Source organism: Durio zibethinus, chromosome 14 (assembly GCF_047325235.1).
Source record: "Durio zibethinus cultivar Kanyao isolate XHJ-2024 chromosome 14, ASM4732523v1, whole genome shotgun sequence".
Taxonomy (NCBI): Eukaryota; Viridiplantae; Streptophyta; class Magnoliopsida; order Malvales; family Malvaceae; genus Durio; species Durio zibethinus.
In genome coordinates, this window is record NC_143175.1 from 2,282,046 (window position 1) to 2,303,941 (window position 21,896).

At 25.9% G+C, this 21,896-nt stretch overlaps 2 protein-coding genes and 2 pseudogenes across 3 annotated transcripts; all 4 read left to right on the forward strand.

Annotated features, from left to right (window-relative positions):
* The first annotated feature begins 1,136 nt into the window (after positions 1–1,136).
* LOC111294119 (germin-like protein subfamily 1 member 13) lies at positions 1,137–2,098 on the forward strand. Its single transcript, XM_022887300.2, has 2 exons — positions 1,137–1,410; positions 1,512–2,098. Exons 1-2 carry the CDS (start codon positions 1,283–1,285, stop codon positions 2,077–2,079), a joined length of 696 nt encoding a protein of 231 aa, XP_022743035.2. The 5' UTR covers positions 1,137–1,282; the 3' UTR covers positions 2,080–2,098.
* A 509-nt stretch (positions 2,099–2,607) lies between these two features.
* LOC149514944 (uncharacterized) lies at positions 2,608–3,163 on the forward strand (annotated as a pseudogene).
* Positions 3,164–12,596: 9,433 nt separating this feature from the next.
* Positions 12,597–13,547, forward strand: LOC111294317 (germin-like protein subfamily 1 member 7). 2 transcript variants are annotated; one of them, XM_022887588.2, is made up of 2 exons: positions 12,597–12,720; positions 12,855–13,547. In XM_022887588.2, exons 1-2 carry the CDS (start codon positions 12,597–12,599, stop codon positions 13,391–13,393), a joined length of 663 nt encoding a protein of 220 aa, XP_022743323.1. In that variant the 3' UTR covers positions 13,394–13,547. The 2 variants fall into 2 exon arrangements, with proteins under 2 accessions (XP_022743323.1, XP_022743324.1); XM_022887589.2 differs by having other exon boundaries at positions 12,597–12,717.
* A 365-nt stretch (positions 13,548–13,912) lies between these two features.
* On the forward strand, positions 13,913–14,456 carry LOC149514945 (uncharacterized; annotated as a pseudogene).
* Positions 14,457–21,896: the final 7,440 nt, after the last annotated feature.

A 21,896-nucleotide genomic window follows, 5' to 3' on the forward strand; every position in this document is an offset into this window, starting at 1 on the left:
TGACATTTAAGCTTATCAAATTGAAAATACAAAATTTCTTGTAGGATCAATTAACCCTTCTATACCGATAACAATTTTTATTATTTTGACCCCTTAGCAATCTGAAGTGGTGTAGAACTGGTGCTGGAAGAAATTGTCTGAGAATTTTGAATGAATCTGCGGAACACTTCTGAATACACAGGCTTACTCAATGAACATTGAACTTGGTGCTTTCTATGTTCATTGAACTAATCAGCAAAGCAGATTGCTCAAAGAAAATAGCCGAATCTCTTGCACAACTTTATCACGGAAAATTAAAGAAGAGTTGTTAAAAGATTAGTAGGTGGCTATGACATCAAGCCACAAGCAATCCACATTAAGCACAACAAATCTCATGGTAAGGGCATTGCAACATCGAAGACTGATGTTCACAGCCTACTTAACTTTCAGAAAATTCTTTCACCTGGCAAGAAATTAACCTTTTGCTATTCCTAAGAACAATTCCCCTCTTTGTTTAAAATGATTACCGGTAATTGTTTAAGACAAGTTTGGTCAACTTTCGATCGGTTTATTCATATTCTGTTCTATGAAGATGGGGTGTAAATGAACCAAAAATGATCAAACTTTGTTATGTTAGTAATCCATTTGTTAATTAACGAACTGAATGCTCTCCTTGATACAATGCTTTCTTCTCCTTTTATTATACTTATTCACTATTTTAATTGTAAAACTGATTTCCGACAATTACTGCTGCAGGCGGCCGAATGAACCTCTCCAGGAAATCAATTAATTAATTAAAAAAAATAGCATGCATGACTTGAGAAGTAGTCATCCAAGAAAAGCCTTGAAAAGATTCTAAGAATTTTGGTTTTGTATCTCTGGATAGGTTACATTGTCTTAGTTGACACAGTTCAATCTGAGATACATGCACACTCAAACACATTTCTTCTTATTTTTGTTTTAAAGTCAATATAGTTAAATAAACAAGGAAAACATTTGGTATGTAAAGATTGACCAGTTCCATTTCAATTTACTCAGGCAAACATGGGAAGATTAAATTCGATGAGGATAGAGGAGCCAAGTAGCTGAAGAATGATTCATTCATATTTTTTTAAAACATAATCACTGCAGACTTGGTAAATTTTTCATCTGTTTTTTTTCTCAAAAAAAAATTAAATAATGAAAATGAATAGACCTGTTCAGTGAGTGCTATCAATAAATAGCGTGCTCTCATGCCAGATCTCTCACTCCTCGCCAACCAACAAACTTAGAACAATTTAATCAAGAAAGCTGCCCTGCAACAATGAAAGGCGTTCACTTCCATGTAGCATTTGTCCTGTTGGCTCTGGCTCTCACATTTGCCTCTGCCTTTGATCCCAGCCCTCTTCAGGACTTCTGTGTAGCAATTAATAACACCAACGATGGTGGTATGTTCTTTGATTCTCTCTCTGTCTTCGTTGGAATGTATTCATGTCAACACCTAAACTATTTGAGAAGCTTTATCTCATTTTCTGCATGGAATTGCATCAAAGTGTTAATATTTTTCTTTCCGTTTTTGCAGTTTTTGTTAATGGCAAGTTTTGCAAAGACCCAAAGCTCGCCACCGCAAATGACTTCTTTTTTCCGGGGCTCAACATTCCAGGAAATACAGCAAATCAACTAGGATCAAAAGTCACTCTAGTCACTGTTGAACAAATACTAGGACTTAACACTCTTGGCATATCTCTTGCTCGACTTGACTTTGCACCCTATGGTGGCCTAAACCCCCCTCACACTCATCCTAGAGCCACAGAAATCCTAGTCGTTTTGGAGGGCACACTCTACGTTGGCTTTGTTAGATCCAACCCGGATAATCGTCTCATCACCAAAGTCCTATACCCAGGAGATGTTTTCGTTTTCCCAATCGGCCTCATTCACTTCCAGTTCAACATAGGGAACACCAATGCTGTTGCCATTTCGGGTCTTAGCAGCCAAAACCCAGGGCTTATCCCCATTGCAAACACAGTCTTTGGCTCAAACCCTCCCATCAATCCTGATGTTCTTGCCAAGGCCTTCCAGTTGGACAAGACTGTGGTTACCTATCTTCAGTCCCGATTCTAGTGAGATAACAACTATATGAAAATATATACACCCATGAAATTTATGCAGCAGCTTGTTCGGAATACTGTTTGACTTGTTTCTATCATTGAATATAGTATAATTCTTGGGTTGTAATATATAAAATAAAGAGGTAGCTTATGTTCTTTGGCTTATGCAAACCTCTCTGTATTTCATTTAGATTATATAATATGGAGTATTGCAATTTGTTATTAGTTTGGACCCACCCCTTCTTCATCTAGGGAAATGAATGCATCACATGATTGGTTTTTATTCTTCTTTTTTTTTTTCCCTTCTTGGGGGTATTGGACTTTTACATGGCATTCCCTCATTGGTTTGTCAGTTACAACAACTGTCACACAATCAAGATTCAAGAATTATCCGTACACCCTTAAAAAGTTCTATATAAGCCGTTAACAGTTTCCCAGCCTTTTCCCTCTTCCTTCTTCCCTCTTCCCTTGCATTTCAACCCAGAAGCACAAGATCTCTAACAAGAATTGAAAACTGACGAAATCCACAAAGGCAGAAACCATGGGTGAAATGAACTAAGAAGCAGACTTTGAAGTTCCAAACCAAGACGATGATGTTCAACTCCAAGAATCCATCAACCTCTCCGTACTCCACCTTGACAGCTTCAAGAACAACCACCAAAACCGCCATCCATGCACAACCTATCCCTGAAATGTCACCGTTTCCAACCCAATGAAACGTCCTTCTCCTGAACCAATCTCAGAACCCAAGTCCAAAAGGCCTTCACTTGACAACCTCCAGTACTCCCTTACTGGCTTCTCCACGCTCCCACTTCCACAGCTCCATCGCTCTGCTTCTGATCCTTATACCCCCTCCAAAAGGTAACCTTTCAGAGAATGCAGAGGCCTTGGAAGATAACCCATCGTCAAAAGGAAGTGCTTCTTCTTCTGCATTACCTCCAAAGGCCTCTGTTTTAAGCAGGTCAAGATCTGATCCCATTTTTTCTCCTTTCAAGTCCTTATCAAGGTCTTCAAGCTCCAACGACATAGGAATGGAATTGATCAAGGTAGAGAGTTGCAGTGCCAAGCTTTGTTGTTTCTTCAAAGTTGAAAATTGATCCATGTATTATATTATCTATCATCTATACATAAAAAGTGTGAATTTTAAAAAATATAAATAGTGATTGACTTAAATACCTTTATAAATTTTTAAATAAACATATTTATCCTTAAATATATAATTTTTATCGATTTATTTAAGTTTAATTTAAAATAATTAAAATTAAAAATAGAGTTTATATGAATTTAAACTACTTAAAATTTTAATTTCAAAAGTGTTAAAAGTAATCGGCTAAAATATCTTTAGTAAATGTCTATATAAATTTTAATTTAAATGAATTTTTTATTATTAAACTATTTTTTTTTATAATTAGAGTAAAAGTACTAAACGTGATTAACTAAAATACCCTTAATGAAATTTTAATTTTAAAAATGTTAAAAGTGATTGATTAAAATATCATTAGTAATTTTTTAATAAATTTCAATTTAAGTAATAATTTATTGTTAGACTCTTTTTTTTATAAGTAAAGTAATTTTTCATATCAAATGAAAATACAAAGAGAACAAGATCAAAGTTTTGTGTGCATTAGAATAAAACAATTATATGGAGTTTGTTTATTTAGTTGTTGTAAAAATAATTATATATGTAGCTTATGTTGATAAATAAACTCATTAAAAATAATCATAATTAAGTCATTGATGCATATTTTATTTTTCTATTTTCTGCTTTCAATTTTTGTTTGAATAATTAACTATATATGTATGTTAATGATTTATTATTTATATGTTTTATGAGCTAATCTTTTAATTATTGATAACATAATTAAAATTTTTAGTCCTTTGAAATAATTTTTTAATGTATTATTCTTACAATATAGTCTGACCTCTATAATTAATTTTTTTTTGTATTTTTCCTCTAAAATTTTATAATTATTATTCCCATGAACAAAAACTAATATCAAATCAAATGCAAATAAATTGCATTCTTTTCACCAACAATTAGCACTATGTGATTCATTGAATACTTTAATTGAATTTTTCATTGATAGAATTAGATAATTCAGAAGATTTTGAAGCTACTAATAACTCAAGATTGGGTCCCGTCAAAGTACCACAAGAATTGTTCACCTTGATTGAAATAATAATTGATTTAATTTTCTCTCAACTTTTACTTTAATATGCATATTTATGATTAATTTATATCTTAAACTTATTTAATCTTTCTCAATTATATTAAATTACTCATTGTTTTTGTCATCTAAGTGATTAAGCGACTTAATGTGAATTATTACAAGTAAAAAATTATTAAGTGAAGTAAAATTAATTGTTTTAGATAAACTCTTTCAAGGTGTGAAAAATTAATTGAAACTATCTTTTAAATGTGTTTATGCAAAAATTAAATTCATTAATGAAAATTTATTTTGTTAATGTTGAAAATGAAATCATTATAAACTGTATAGGCATTACATAACAAGTTTGTTATTCTCATAATTATATTTTTCTTAAGAAAACACAACAAGTGCCAAGGTTAGGAATTTATTTTATTTTATTTTTTAAAATTCTGTATTTTAATATTTTTATTTAATAAAATTTTACATATAATAAAATTTTTAAATAAAAAATTAAGATTTCAATTAATAAAACATATAATTACATTCAATTGATAAAAGTACCAATGAAAGATTATTTTAAGTAGAAAAATAAAATGAAAAATTGATTAGTTATGCATAACTCTATTGATTTATGAAAAATAGAGTTATTTATTTGTATATTTTTTAGGATTAATATAAAACTTTTTTGTTTAGTGAAATATTGTATACTCATTCATTTTCTCTTTTATATAAGCTGAAAAATATTCACTTTTATATCAAAATTTTTTAAGTTGCCATACTAGGTAATATTTGTTAAAAAAAATTAAAATTCATCAAATTAATTATTATTTTACATCTAAAAAAATTATTATAAATTATAATTTAACTAAATTTGAAAGTGATTTAAAGACATTCATTAGCAAAATTTATTTGATAAATCTTTATTTAATCGTGTTAGATTTTAGACTTAAAATTAGTAATTAATTAGGTTGATTCAAGTTCTATCATCTACTTCTATTTATAGTGTATGCAATTATTCATTTAAGCAATTAAGTAAATTTGACTCAAATATTGGTGCACGCTTCTCTTTGTTTAAAAAGCTAGATTCAAATCGTTCTAAATTCAAATAAAAATATATACTTAATTACTTATAATTACAATTTCACTTTAAAAATACTTTTAAAATTCATTAACTAATTAAACAACAAAGACAATAAAATATAAAACATTGAAGATGAAAGGAAATAACTTAAATAAAAAACTTTTAAACTATTACAGAAGATAAATAACTAATATTGGATTTTGATTGGATTACTATTTCAATTCAGATTTTAATTTCGTTATGTTCAATCATTTTGGGTTTTAAATAACTACTAAGTTGTTAACTATTTAAAATCAATTAAAATCGAGTCAAGTTAGTTTATTCTTATGATTATGTGTATTATATTATTTTTAATTAAATTAAAATTTAAAATGAGTAAAAAATTTATATATACTCAATTTGAGATTTTAATTATTTCAAATTTGAGTTGATTAATCCATGTTATTTTAGTTATACTTTTATGATACTGATAATAAATTTCAAAATAAAATGAGAATACAACACTAAAAATTTAAGTGCAACAATGGTAGAAATATTAATGATAATTTTAGAAGAAATTTCTTATGGCCAAGTTTTGTAGAGATTAAAAGATATTTCTTTTTTGAGGATATTGAAATTCGTATTAAAAAAATGTTAATTTAGATCAACGAATTGATAGTCTTTCATTTGTTAAAATGGGTTGAGGGAAACTATTCAAACATTTTATTTGAAAGAGGTCATATCATAGTTCAAACTTATTAATGAAGACAACATAAAGTTAAATATTATTTAGGTTGTTATGACCTCTTATAATACTTTTTACTCTTTTCAAATGAAGAAATTGATTGGCATCAAAATATATAAAAAAAAAAAAAGAGTCATTTTGATGATGTAATAACAATTCAAAATATTTTTATATCATCTTTCATTTAGTAGAAAAAATTTTTTATTGAGAATGTGAAATATTTTTTATTTTTTTTCAAATGGTGAAGTTAATGACATCAACAAATCAAAAAAGTTATTTTGAATTATGGTAATAAGAATAATCCAACAATTAAAAATATACCATCTTTTGTTTAGTAGAAAAATTTTTTTATGGAGAATAAGGTGATTATTGTGATTTAATTTTTTTTTAGAATTGTTGTTTGTTTAATTTTCATAAATTTTATTTAAGAAAATTGTTCTCATTACTTTTATCATATAACAACAAAATTTTTACTCAAAATTGTAAACTTAAAAATAGAAACATAAAGCAAAGTTTACTATTTTCATTGGTGATAGAACACTTTAAAATTTGCAATCTTTTATATGTAACTGTTCTTCGCTAACAGGAATGAAAAAACATACACTGATAATTCAATCAAATTATAAATAAAACGTATCTTAATATGTACTATTTTATCATGAACTAAAAATTTAAAGGATGTCTTAGAAATATTGACTTAATTTATTGTATATATTTATTGAATTTAGTTTTAATACTTGCATTAATATAAAAGGTTATGATTTTAACTTATTATTATATGTTAAACTATTGATGATAAATTTAAAGCATTTACTCATGCCTTTCAAGTTATTTAAACTTAAACTTTTTCTTCCTTTTTTTCTTTACTTTACAAATTAAATCATCTAGCATATCGTAATTACTTTCTCTTTAGATATATACAAATCAATGATAATATACTAATAGATAATTAATAACTTAGTAATTAATCATTAAAAACTTAAATGTAATTAATCGAACTTAATAGTAATCATTGATAACTTAATAGTAATTTAGTGATAATTTAATAGTAAATGAATGATAATTTAGTAACAAATAATTAATAACCTTTTAGTAAATCAATAATAATATAATAATATATGCATAATACCCTAGTGGTAAATTTGTAAATGTATAATAACATAGTACTAAATTAAGAATAACTTAAAAAATAAGTAATAACTTAGTAGTTAATTATTGATAACTTTGTAATAAAACAATTATAACTTAATAAAAATTAGAAATAATTTAATAGTAAATCAATTTTAGTTTAATAGTAATTAATTGACAGAATAAGTCATAAATAACTTAGTAGTAAATCAATAATAAATTTGAAATAAATAATTAATAATTTAATATTAATCATTGAAAATGTAAAAGTAAATCAGTATAACTTAATAGTAAATCATTGACAACATAATAGTTAATCAATGATAACTTAATAATAAATCATGTAAATAATATAAATCTATAATAACTTGATAGTGAATCATAGATAATTTATGGCAATTTACTGATAATTTTGTAATAAATAATCAAAAATTAAGTAGTAAATCAAAAATAATATAATAGTAAATATATAAAAAATCATACTAAATCATTGATAATTTATTAGCAGTAAATTACCAATAATGTACTAGTAAATTACTAATAACTTAGTTGTAAATTTGTAATAATTTAGTAGTAAGTTAGTAAATCATTGATAACTTTTTAGTGAATTATTGGTTAATTAATAGTAAATCAATTATAACTATAAAATAATCATCAATAACTTAGTGGTAATTCACCAACAATTTAATAAAAATCATTCATAACTTAATGTTTAATCATTCATAACTTAATGGCAAATTATTCATAAATTAGAAGTAAATCATTGATAACTTAACAGATAAAATCTAATAACTAATAACTTAATTGTTAATTATTGATAACTTTTTTTATACTAGAAGTTGAGGATTGAACCTTGGTTTCTAGCAAAATTAAGTCAAAATTGCTAGCAAAAGTGAAGTCAAAACTTTCATTTTAAGAGTTAGGATAAACCTACCATGAGCCTATTCAATAAAAAATTTTTGTGGAAAATTCTATACTTGAATAAAACAATAACGTTATCATATAAAATGAAAAATATCTCATATATTATTAGTGAACTTTTTAAATTACATGTTTCATAGTTATAAATGCATAACAATAGATTAGTAATTCAATAATAAGTTAATAGAAACAAACAATAACTTAGTAATTAATTATTGATAACTTAATAATAAATCAATGATATCTTAATAGTAAATAAGTTTCAATTTGGTACTAATTAATTGATAAACTTAGTAGTAAACCAATGATAATTTAATAGTTAATTATTGGAAACTTAAAAGTAAATCAATGTAACTTAGTAATAGTTAATCATCAATAACTTAATAGTAAATTATAAATTATTTAATATAAACAAGTGATAACTTGGTAATGAATCATAGTTAATTTAGTAATAAATCTATGATGATTTTGTAGTAAATAATTAAAAACTTAGTAACTCAAACATAAAAGTAAAAGCATAATGACATAATAGTAAATCATTGATGATTTAGATGTAAATTATTGATAGCTTAGGAGTAAATAACTAATAACTTAGTTGTAAATCAATGATAATTTAATAGTAAATCATCGATAAATTAATAGTAAAACAATTATAACTTTATAACAAATCATCAGTAATATAATAGTAAATCATCAATAATTTAAAATTAAATCATTCATAAATTAGTAGAAAATCAATGCTATTTTAGTAGTAAACAGCTGATAATTTAACAATATATCATTGATAGCTTAATAGTAAATTATTGATAATATAATAATAAATTATTAATAACATAATTGTCAATCATTGACAAATTTTTTTTATACTTTAAGTTGCAAGAATTGAACCTTGATTACTAGCAAAACCTTGATTACTAGCAGAAATTTCACCTTGGGAGACTAAAATAGACCTATCACGAGCTTATTCAATAAAAAAAATTAAGTAAAAAAATTTTAAATTTGAATGAAATAATAATATTATTATATAACAATAAAATTATCTTATATTAAAACTGAACCGCACTTTTTTACTAGTATCCATTGTTAAATATATGATGACAAAAATTTTATTAATAATTACTTAAAGTATATTATAAGTTACCAAAAGGTTAATTACTAAAATTATATCAAGAGGTTACTAAAATTTTATCAATGATTACCAAAATTATATCATAAGTTACCAAACTACTATTGAAGGGTATAAAAATTATATCAAATGTTATTAAAATTTTATCAAAAGTAAGAAAAATTAAAGTTATCAAATTTTACTTTTATATCAAAATCAAAATTAAATTATTAGTATTTATCATAATTATCACAATATCAAAAAATTTATTTATTAAAGTAAATTTTTAGATATAAGAATTACACATGCATAATACACGTGCCAAAAACCAGTCAATTTTAAAATTTTAGTCCCATTCCAATGAATTTTATATCATATTTTTACCGCTGGATTAAAAACAATCATTAACGGTGTAAATATTAGTGTGTGAACTTTTTGTCAATTGGCTACATACGGTTTAGCGAAGCTAAAATTTTTGTCTGTCTGAATGACTGATGCAACAATATCTAAATTTACCTTCACACCTTATTTTGAATTACTTATGCAACAATATCTAGAATAATAAATAAATAAATGATGCCCTGATCTTTGTTGAGACTTGAGACTATTGCCTCCATAAATTAAAAATTAACATTATATGCAATTTTCATTCAAACAGGAAATGTTTGATTTTGTTTTGCCAATTAGAATTTTTATGGAACTTTTAAACCGTCGCTATCATGTATTATTTAATCTAATCTTATAAAAACATGAATTATTATCTGATTTTTTACTGATTGAAGCTAAAAACAAATTTGTTTTTAATGAAGTCATAGTCGGAAAGGCTAAGATAGAGGAAAGCATTATAAACATTAAGATTTGAATATCATATTTGGATACTACCTCTTAAATTAGGTGATTGCATGAACCAACTAAACTAAATTTTGAATTCAAGAATAATTTTTTTGAAACTATAAGAACTTCTGACGATTGCTAATACATCTGAATGTCGGTTGGAATTCAACCTAAGAACAGACTATTCCAACTCTTTTGGTTTTTTTTTCCCCAAAGATATAACACACTTGTTTCTCCCTGTAGCTTTATTAAACCTTTCTTTTTGTTATTCAATAGAGCCAGGTTCATCGAATTTTCTTTGACACAGAAAATTTTGAGCATAGAAAAGTCACCACGATCAGGTGAAGGGCCTGTTTGGAATCTGTTTATTCAGAAAATTACTAGAGATTAGTGAAGTTTTCCCACCTAATTGACTTAACTCAAGCGGTAATAGTAGATTAATTGAGACTTGGTTCGTGGCAGTATACCCTCTTAATTAAATCCGGACATAAAAACAATAATCAAGGAAATTACTATTGTTTTATCACAAATAAAAGAGAATTATTACTGTGCTAAAACAATATTGAGCTGATTCGATGCTTCTGCCTCTATCCCTATACCATGGAATTGGAATATATTTTAATGCTTAAAAGTTGCTCTGTTTTATAAAAGTAGCAAAATTGATGCAGTTATGTATAATTTCTGCACATTTGAGTGAGAATTCTGTCCTGCCTGGTACGTTGCATACAAATACGAGAGTACATGTTCGCGCAAGAGTAAGAGAGAGATATTGGAAATTTTGCTATATATTCTGATTTTCATGCACAGAATAATATCTGTAAAACAGTCTAATCTTCTGTTGTTTGTCTCCGAATTCTACATACTGTTTACTGTATGGGCTCTTACCTCTTCTCCAATGGAATGCCTCGAAAATATCTATCATCATCCTGACTTTTCCCCTTCCAAGCTGATATTATAACTTATTGGACAGTACAATATCTTAAAATTGCGTATAATTTTCCACCTTATCATGGTATGGATGATGGCAAGACTTTTTGCTTCTCTTGGTGGCCTATTTTTTCTTTTTATTTCAATTAAGGTAATAAACGTTCATTTATACTTTCTTATTTTGGTGCAACAGGCCAACAAATTTCACAATATAGAACTCAATCAAGTGATATACGAATAACATGATTCATGCAGCAAAAATGCAATAAATTAATGTTAGGCATCGAGCTTGTGATTTTATCTCGGAAGATATCTCAGTCTGAAATGTCTATTCTGACATGTTCATAGTTACTTAAGCTCTGACATTTAAGCTTATCAAATTGAAAATACAAAATTTCTTGTAGGATCAATTAACCCTTCTCTACCGATGACAATTTTTATTATCATATCTGGCATGGTGTAGAACTGGTGCTGGAAGAAATTGTCTGCGAATTTGAATGAACATGTTGGAACACTTCTGAAGACACAGGCTTACTCTATGAACATTGAACTTGGTGCTTTCTATGTTCAGTGAACTAATCAGCAAAGCATATTGCTCAAAGAAACTAGCCGAATTTCTTGCACAACTTTATCATGGAAAAATAAAGAAGAGTTGTTAAAAGATCGGTAGGTGACAATGACATCACGCCACAAGCAATCCACATTAAGCACAACAAATCTCATGGTAAGGGCACTGCAACATCGAAGACTGATGTTCACAGCCTACTTAACTTTCAGAAAATTCTTTCACCTCGCAAGAAATTAACGCTACATAAGACTTTTGCTACTTCTAAAAACATTTCCCCTTCTTGTTTAAAATGATTACCAGTAACTGTTTAAGACAAGTTTGGTCTACCTTCGATGGGTTTATTCATATTCTGTTCTATGAAGATAGAGTGTAAATGAACCAAAAATGATCAAACTTTGTTACGTTAGTAATCCATTTGTTAATTAACGAAACTGAATGCTCTCCTTGATACAATTCTCTCTTCTCCTTTTATTATGCTTATTCACTATTTTAATTGTAAAAATGATTTCCGGAAATTACTGCTGCAGGCGGCCGAATGAACCTCTCCAGGAAATCAACTAATTAATTAAAAAAATAGCATGCATGATGACTTGAGAAGTAGTCATGGAAGAGTCATGCAAGAAAAGCCTTGGAAAGATTCTAAAAATTGTGGTTTTGTATCTCTGGATAGGTTACATCGTCTTAGTTGACACAGTTCAATCTGAGATACATGCACACTCAAACACATTTCTTATTTTTGTTTTAAAGTCAATATAGTTAAATAAACAAAGAAAACATTTGGTATGTAAAGATTGACCAGTTCCATTTCAATTTACTGATGCAAACATGGGAAGATTAAATTCGATGAGGATAGAGGCGCAGAGTAGCTAAAGAATGATTCATTCATATTTTTTTAAAACATAATCACTGCAGACTTGGGAAATTTTTCATCTGTTTTCTTTTTTTTTCTCAAAAGAATAATTAAATAATGAAAATGAATAGGCTTGTTCAGTGAGTGCTGTCTATAAATAGCGTGCTCTCGTTCCAGATCTCTCACTCCTCACCTAGCAACAAAACTTAGAACAATTTAATCAAGAAAGCTGCCTTACAACAATGAAAGGTGTTCACTTCCATGTAGCATTTGTCCTGTTGGCTCTAGCTTTCACATTTGCCTCTGCCTTTGATCCCAGCCCTCTTCAGGACTTCTGTGTAGCAATTAATAACACCAACGATGGTGGTATGTTCTTTAGTTCTCTGTCTGTCTTCTTTGGAATGTATTCATGTCAACACCTAAACTATTTGAGAAGTGTTATCTCATTTTCTGCATGGAATTGTATCAAAGTGTTAATATTTTTCTTTCCATTTTTGCAGTTTTTGTTAATGGCAAGTTTTGCAAAGACCCAAAGCTCGCCACCGCAAATGACTTCTTTTTCTCCGGGCTCAACATGCCAGGAAATACAGCAAATCAACTGGGATCAAAAGTCACTCTAGTCACTGTTGAACAAATACTAGGACTTAACACTCTTGGCATATCTCTTGCTCGACTTGACTTTGCACCCAATGGTGGCCTAAACCCCCCTCACACTCATCCAAGAGCCACAGAAATCCTAGTCGTTTGGGAGGGCACACTCTACGTTGGCTTTGTTACATCCAACCCGGATAATCGTCTCATCACCAAAGTCCTATACCCTGGAGATGTTTTTGTTTTCCCAATCGGTCTCATTCACTTCCAGTTCAACATAGGGAACACCAATGCTGTTGCCATTTCTGGTCTTAGCAGCCAAAACCCAGGGCTTATCCCCATTGCAAACGCAGTCTTTGGCTCAAACCCTCCCATCAATCCTGATGTTCTTGCCAAGGCCTTCCAGTTGGACAAGACTGTGGTTACCTATCTTCAGTCCCGATTCTAGTGAGATAACAACTAGAGGAAAATTTATACACCCATGAAATTTATATGGCAGCTTGTTCGGAATAATGTTTGACTTGTTTCTCTCATTGAATTTAGTATAATTCTTGGGTTGGAATATATAAAATAAAGAGGTTGCTTATGTTCTTTGGCTTATGGAAACCTCCCTGCAATTCATTTTGGTTAAATAATATGGAGTATTGCAATTTGTTTTTAGTTTGGACCCACCCCTTCTTCATCTAGGGAAATGAATGCATCACGTGATTGGTTTTAATTCTTCTTTTTTTTTCCCCTTCTTGGGGGTATTAGACTTTGACATGGCATTCCCTCATTGGTTTGTCAGTTACAACAACTGTCACACAATCAAGATTCAAGAATCATCCGTACACCCCTAAAAAGTTCTATATAAACCGTTAACAGTTTCTCTGCCTTTTCCCTCTTCCCTATTCCCTTGCATTTCAACCAAGAAGCACAAGATCCCTAACAAGGATTGAAAACTGAAGAATCCACAAAGGCAGAAACCATGGGTGAAATGAACCAAGAAGCAGACTTTGAAGTTCCAAATGTTCAACTCCAAGAATCAAGCAACCTCTCCGTACCCCACCTTGACAGCTTCAAGAACAACCACCAAAACCGCCATCCATGCACAACCTGTGCCTGAAATGTCACGGTTTCCAACCCAATGAAACGTACTTCTCCTGAACCAATCTTAGAACCCAAGTCCGAAAAGCCTTCACTTGACAACCTCCAGTACTCCCTTACTGACTTCTCCACGCTTCCACTTCCACAGCTCCATCGCACTGCTTCTGATCCTTATACCCCCTCCGAAAGGTAGCCTTTCAGAGAATGCAAAGGCCTTGGAAGATAACCCATTGTCAAAAGGAAGTGCTTCTTCTTCTGCGTTACCTCCAAAGGCCCCCGTTTAAAGCATGTCAAGATCTGATCCCATTTTATCTCCTTTCAAGTCCTTCTCAAGGCCTTCAAGCTCCAACGACATAGGGATGGAATTGATCAAGGTAGAGAGTTCCAGTGCCAAGGTTTGTTTTTTCTTCAAAGTTGAAAATTGATCCATGTATTATATTATATAACATCTATACATAAAAAGTGTGAATTTTAAAAATATAAATAGTGATTGATTTAAATACCTTTATAAAATTTTAAATTAACATATTTATCCTTAAATATATAATTTTTATGGGTTTATTTAAGTTTAATTTAAATTAACTAAAATTAAAAATAGAGTTTATATAAATTTAAACTACTTAAAATTTTAAAATTTTAATTTCAAAAATTTTAAAATTGATCAGCTAAAATATCCTTAGTAAATGTCTTTATAATTTTAATTTAAGTGAATTTTTTATTATTAAACTATTTTTTATAATTAGACTAAAAAGTACTAAATATGATTCATTAAAATACACTTAATGAAATTCTAATTTAAAAAATGTTAAAAGTGATTGATTAAAATATCATTATTAGTAATTTTTTAATAAATTTTAATTTAAGTAATATTTTATTATTAGACTCTTTTTTTTATAAGTAGAATAATTTTTTATATCAAATGAAAATACAAAGAAAACAAGATCAAAGTGTTTTGTGCATAGTAATAAAACAATTATATGGAGTTTGTTTATTTAGTTGTTGTAAAAATAATTATATATGTAGCTTATGTTGATAAATAAATTCATTAAAGATAACCATAATTAAGTCATTGAAGCATATTTTATTTTTCTATTTTCTTCTTTCAAATTTTGTTTTAATAAATTAACTATATATGTATGTTAATGATTTATTATTTATATGTTTTATGAGTTAATCATTTAATTATTGATAACATAATTAAAATTTTTTAGTCCTTTGAAATAATTTTTAATGTATTATTTTTACAGTATAGTTGACCTCTATAATTAATTTCTTTTGTGTATTTTTTCCTCTAGAATTTTATAATTGTTATTTCCATGAACAAAAACTAATATCAAATCAAATGCAAATAAATTGCATCCCCTTCACCAACAATTAACACCATGTGATTTATTGAACACTTTAATTGAAATTTTCATCGATAGAATTAGATACCTCAAAAGGTTTTGAAGCTACCAATAACTCAAGATTGGGTCTCGTCAAATTACCATAAGAATTGTTCACCTTGATTAAAACAATAATTGATTTAATTTTTTCTTAACTTTTATCTTAATATACATTTTTATGATTAATTTATATTTTAAAATTATTTAATCTTTCTCAGTTATACTAAATTACTCACTAGTTTTGTCATCTAAGTGATTGAGCGATTTAATGTGAATTATTATAAATAAAAAATTATCAAGTGAAGTAAAATTAATTGTTTTTGGTAAATTCTTTCAAGTTGTGATAAAATTAATTGAAACTATCTTTTAAATGTGTTTATGCAAAAATTAAATTCATTAATGAAATTTTATGTTGTTAATGTTGAAAATAAAATCATTATAAATTGTATATGCCTTACATAATAAGTTTTTTATTCTCATAGTTATATTTTTCTTAAGAAAACATAACAAGTACCAAGGTTAGGAATTTATTTTATTTTTTTTTAAATTATGTATTTTAATATTTTTATTTAATAAAATTTTACGTATAATAAAATTTTTAAATAAAAATTTAAGATTTCAATTAATAAAACATATAATTACATTCAATTGATAAAAGTACCAATGAAAGAATATTTTAAGTAGAAAAATAAAATAAAATATTGATTAGTTATGCATAACTCTATTGATTTATGAAAAATAGAGTTATGTATTTGTATTTTTTTAGGATTAATATAAAACTTTTTTATTTGGAGAAATATTGTATACTCATTCATTTTCTCTTTTATATAAGTTGAAAAAAATTCACTTTTATATCAAAATTTTTTAAGTTACCATGTTAGGTAATATTTGTGAAAAAAATTTGAAATTCATCAAATTAATTATCATTTTACGTCTAAAATAAAAATTATTATAAATTATAATTTAACGAAATTTGAAAGTGATTTAAAGACATTAATTAGTAAAATTTATTTGATAAATCTTTATTTAATCATGTTGGATTTTAGACTTAAAATCAACAACCAATTAGGTTGAGTCAAGTTCTATCTTCTACTTCTATTTATAGTGTATGCAATTATTCACTTAAGCACTTAAGTAAATTTGACTTAATAATTGGTGCATACTTTTGTTTGTTTAAAAAGCTAGATTCAAATTGTTCTAAATTCATATAAAAAAGAAATATACTCTATTACTTATAACTGCAATTTTACTCTAGAAATACTTTTAAAATTAATTAACTAATTCAACAACAAAGACAATAAAAATAAAACATCAAAGATGAAGGGAAAAAACTTAAATAAAAAACTTTTAAATTATTATAGAAGATAAATAACTAATATTGGATTTTGATTGGGTTACTGTTTCAATTTGGATTTGAATTTGGTTATGTTCAATCATTTTGGGTTTTAAATAATTACTAAGTTGTTAACTTTTTAAAATCAATTAAAATCGAGTCAAGTTAGTTTTTTTTTTATGATTATGTGTATTATATTATTTTTAATTAAATTAAAATTTAAAATAAGTAAACATTTATTTATACTCAATTTGACATTTTAATTATTTCAAATTTGAGTTGATTGATCCATGTTTTTTGAATTATATTTTTATGATACTGATAATAAATTTCAAAATAAAATGAGAATATAACACACTAAAAACTTAAGTGCAAAAATGATAGAAATATTAATGATAATTTTAGAAAAAAAATTTTATCCCCAAGTTTTGTAAGGATTAAAGGATATTTCTTTTTTGAGGATCTTGAAATTCATATTACAAAAATGTTAATTTAGATCAATGAATTTATAATCTTTTACTTGTTAAAATGGGTTTAAGGAAACTATTCGAACATTTTATTTGAAAGAGGCTATATCATAGTTCAAACTTATTAATGAATACAGCATAAAGTTAAATATTATTTAGGTTGTTATGACCCCTTATAATATTTTTTACTCTTTTCAAATGAAGAAATTGATTGCTATCAAAATATTTAAAAAAAGGTCATTTTGATGATGTAATAAGAATTCAAAATATTTTTATATCATCTTTTCATTTAGTAGAAAAAAATTTTTATTGAGAATGCGAAATATTCTTTACTTTTTTTCAAAGAGAGAAGTTGATGACATCAAAATATCAAAAAAGTTATTTTGAATTATGGTAATAAGAATAATCCAACAATTAAAAATATACCATTTTTGTTTAGTAGAAAAAAAAATTCATGGAGAATACGAAGGTGATTATTGAGAATTTAATTTTTTTTAGAATTGTTGTTTGTTTAATTTTTATAGATTTTATTTAAGAAATTTGTTCTCATTACTTCTATCATATAGTAACAAAATTTTTGCTCAAAATTGTATACTTAAAAATAGAAACATAAAGCAAAGTTTATTTTTCCATTGATGATAGAACACTTTAACATTTTTAATCTTTTATATGTAATTGTACTTCGCTAACATGAACGAAAATACATATACTAATAATTCAATCAAATTATAAATAAAACATATCTTTTTATGTACTATTTTATCATGAACTAAAAATTTAAAGGATGTCTTAGAAATATTGACTTAATTTATTGTATATATTTATTAAATTTAGTTTTAATACTTGCATTAATATAAAAGGTTATGATTTTAACTTATTACTATGTGTTAAATTATGGATAATAAATCTAAAGCATTTACTCATGCTTTTCAAGTTATTTAAACTTAAACTTTTTCTTCCTTTTTTTCCTTTACTTTACAAATTAAATCATCTAGCATATTGTAATTACTTTCTTTTTGGATATATATAAATCAATGATAATATAATAATAGATAATTAATAACTTAGTAATTAATCATTGAAAACTTAAATGTAATCAATCTAACTGAGTAGTAATCATTGGTAACTTAATAGTTAATTAGTGATAATTTATTAGTAAATGAATAATAATTTAGTAATAAATAATTGATAAGTTTTTAGTAAATCAACAGTAATATAATAATATATGCATAATACCTTAATTGTAAATTTGTAAATGTATAATAACATAGTACTAAATTAAGAATAACTTAAAAAATAAGTGATAACTTAATAGTTAATTATTGATAATTTAGTAATAAAACAATTATAACTTAATAGAAAATCAGTAATAATTTGATAAAAATCAATTTTAGTTTAATAGTAATTAATTGACAGTAATAAGTCATAAATAACTTAGTAAATCAATAATAAATTTGTGGTAAATAATTAATAATTTAATATTAATCATTGAAAATTTAAAAGTAAATCAGTATAACTTAATAGTAAATCATCGACAACGTAATAGTTAATCAATGATAATTTAATAATAAATCATGTATATAATATGAATCTATAATAACTTGATAGTGAATCATAGATAATTTATGGTGATTCAGTGATAATTTTGTAATAAATTATCAAAAATTAAGTAGTAAATCAATAGTAACATAATAGTAAATATATAAAAATATCATACTAAATCATTGATAATTTAGCAATAAATCGCTAATAACGTATTAGTAAATTACTAATAACTTAGTTATAAATTAGTAATAATTTAGTAGTAAGTTAGTTAATCATTGATAACTTTTTAGTGAATTATTGGTTAATTAATAGTAAATCAATTATAACTATAAAATAATCATCAATAACCTAGTGGTAAATCAACAACAATTTAATAAAAATCATTCATAACTTAAAGTTAAATGATTCATAATTTAATGGCAAATTATTCAAAAATTAGAAGTAAATCATTGATAACTTAGTATATAAAATCTAATAATTGATAACTTAATTATTAATTATTGATAAATTTTTTTATACTAGAAGTTGAGGATTGAACCTTGGTTACTAGGAGAAATAAAGTCAAAATTGCAAGCAGAAATGAAGTCAAAACTTTCATTTTAAAAGTTAGGATAAACCTACCATAAACCTATTCAATAAAAAAAATTAATGAAAAATTCTATACTTGAATAAAACAATAATGTTATCACATAAAATGAAAATTATCTCATATATTATTAGTGAACTTTTTAAATTACATGTTTCATAGTTATAAATGCATAACAATATATTAGTAATTCAATAATAAGTTAATAAAAACAAGCAATAACCTAGTTTTTAATTATTGATAACTTAATAATAAATCAATGATATCTTAATAGTAAATAAGTTTCAATTTAGTACTAATTAATTGATAAACTTAATAGTAAATTATAAATAATTTAGTAGTAAATCAATGATAATTTAATAGTTAATTACTGAAAACTTAAAAGTAAATCAATGTAACTTAGTAATAGTTAATCATCAATAACTTAATAGTAAATTATAGATAATTTAATATAAATTAGTGATAACTTGATAATGAATTATAGTTAATTTAGGTACAAATCTATGATGATTTTATAGTAAATAATCGAAAACTAAGTAGTAACTCAAACATAATAGTAAAAGCATAATAATATAATAGTAAATCATTGATAATTTAGATGTAAATTATTGATAGCTTAGGTGTAAATAACTAATAACTTAGTTATAAATCAATAATAATTTATTTACTTATTACTAATAATTTTAGAGTAAATCATCGATAAATTAATAATAAATCAATTATAACTTTATTTGGTAACATAATAGTAAATCACCAATAATTTAAAACTAAATCACTCATAAATTAGTAGAAAATCAATGCTAATTTAATAGTAAATAGCTTATAATTTAGCAATATATCAGTGATAGCTTAGTAGTAAATTATTGATAATATAATAATAAATCATTAATAACATAATTTTCAATTATTGACAAATTTTTTTTATACTTAAAGTTGCAGGAATTGAACCTTGATTACTAGCAAAAATGAAGCTAGAAATTTCATCTTGGGAGACTAAGATAGACCTACCACGAGCCTATTCAATAAAAAAATTAAGTAAAAAAATTCTAAATTTGAATGAAACAATAATATTAGTATATAAAAAGAAAATTATCTTAGATTAGAACTGAACCCACACTTTCTTACAAGTATCCATTGTTAAATATATGATAACACAAATTTTATTAATGATTACTAAAAGTATATCATAAGTTATCAAAAAGTTAATTACTAAAATTATATCAAGATGTCACTAAAATTTTATCAATGATTACCAAAATTATATCATACGTTATCAAACTAATATCGAAGGGCATAAAAATTATATCGAATGTTATTAAAATTTTATCAAAAGTTAGAAAAATCAAATTTATATTAAAAGTTATCAAATTTTACTTATATTATATCAAAATAAAAATTAAATTATTAGTACTTATCATAATTATCACAATATCAAAAAATTTATTTATTAAAATGAATTTTTAAATATAAAAATTGCACATGCGTAATTCACGTGCCAAAAACTAGTCAATTTTAAAAATTTAGTCCCATTCCAACGAATTTTATATCACATTTTTACCACTGGATTAAAAACAATCATTAACTGTGTAAATATTAGTGTGTGAGCTTTTTGTCAATTGGCTACATATGGTTTAGTGAGGCTAAAATTTTTGGCTGTTTGAATGACTGATGCAACAATATCTAAATCTACCTTCACATCTAATTTTGAATTACTTAATGTCTAGAATAATAAATAAATAAATGATGCCCTGATCTTTGTTGAGACTATTGCCTCCATAAATTAAAATTCGCATTATATGCAATTTTCATTCAAACAGGAAATATTTGATTTTTTTTGCCAATTAGAATTCTTATGGAACTTTTAAACCGTCGCTGTCATGTATTATTTAATATAATCTTGCAAAAACATGAATTATTCTCTGATTTTTTACTGATTGAAGCTAAAAGCAAAAATTTTTTTTTAAAAGAAGTCATAGTCGGAAAGGCTAAGATAGAGGAAAGCATTATAAACATTAAGATTTAAATATCATATTTGGATGCCATCTCTTAAACTAGATGATTGCATGAATCAACTAAACTAAATTTTAAGTTCAAGAATAATTTTTTTTGAAACTATAAGAACTCCTGACGATTGCTAATACATCTGAATGTCGATTGGAATTCACCTAAGAACAGTCCATTCCAACTCTTTTGGTTTTTTTTCCCCCAAAGATATAACACACTTGTTCCTCCCTGTAGCTTTATTAAACCTTTCTTTTTGTTATTCAATAGAGCCAGGTTCATCGAATTTTCTTTGACACAAAATTTTGAGCATAAAAAAGTCACCACGATCAGGTGAAGGGCCTGTTTGGAATCAGTTTATTCAGAAAATTACTAGAGATCAGTGAAGTTTTCCCACTTAATTGACTTAACTCAAGCGGTAATAGTAGATTAATTGAGACTTGGTTCGTGGCAGTATACCCTCTTAATTAAATCCAGACATAAAGACAAGAATAAAGGAAATTACTATTGTCTTTATCACAAATAAAAGAGAATTATTATTGTGCTAA

What these genes read in the sequence shown, in the direction of transcription:
- LOC111294317 (XM_022887588.2), top strand. Translation starts at nt 12,597, where the DNA reads ATGAAAGGTGTTCACTTCCATGTAGCATTTGTCCTGTTGGCTCTAGCT. An exon ending in TAATAACACCAACGATGGTG is followed by an intron (nt 12,721 to 12,854) that starts GTATGTTCTTTA and finishes CCATTTTTGCAG; the next exon opens with TTTTTGTTAATGGCAAGTTT.
- LOC111294119 (XM_022887300.2), top strand. Translation starts at nt 1,283, where the DNA reads ATGAAAGGCGTTCACTTCCATGTAGCATTTGTCCTGTTGGCTCTGGCT. An exon ending in AACACCAACGATGGTGGTAT is followed by an intron (nt 1,411 to 1,511) that starts GTTCTTTGATTC and finishes ATTGCATCAAAG; the next exon opens with TGTTAATATTTTTCTTTCCG.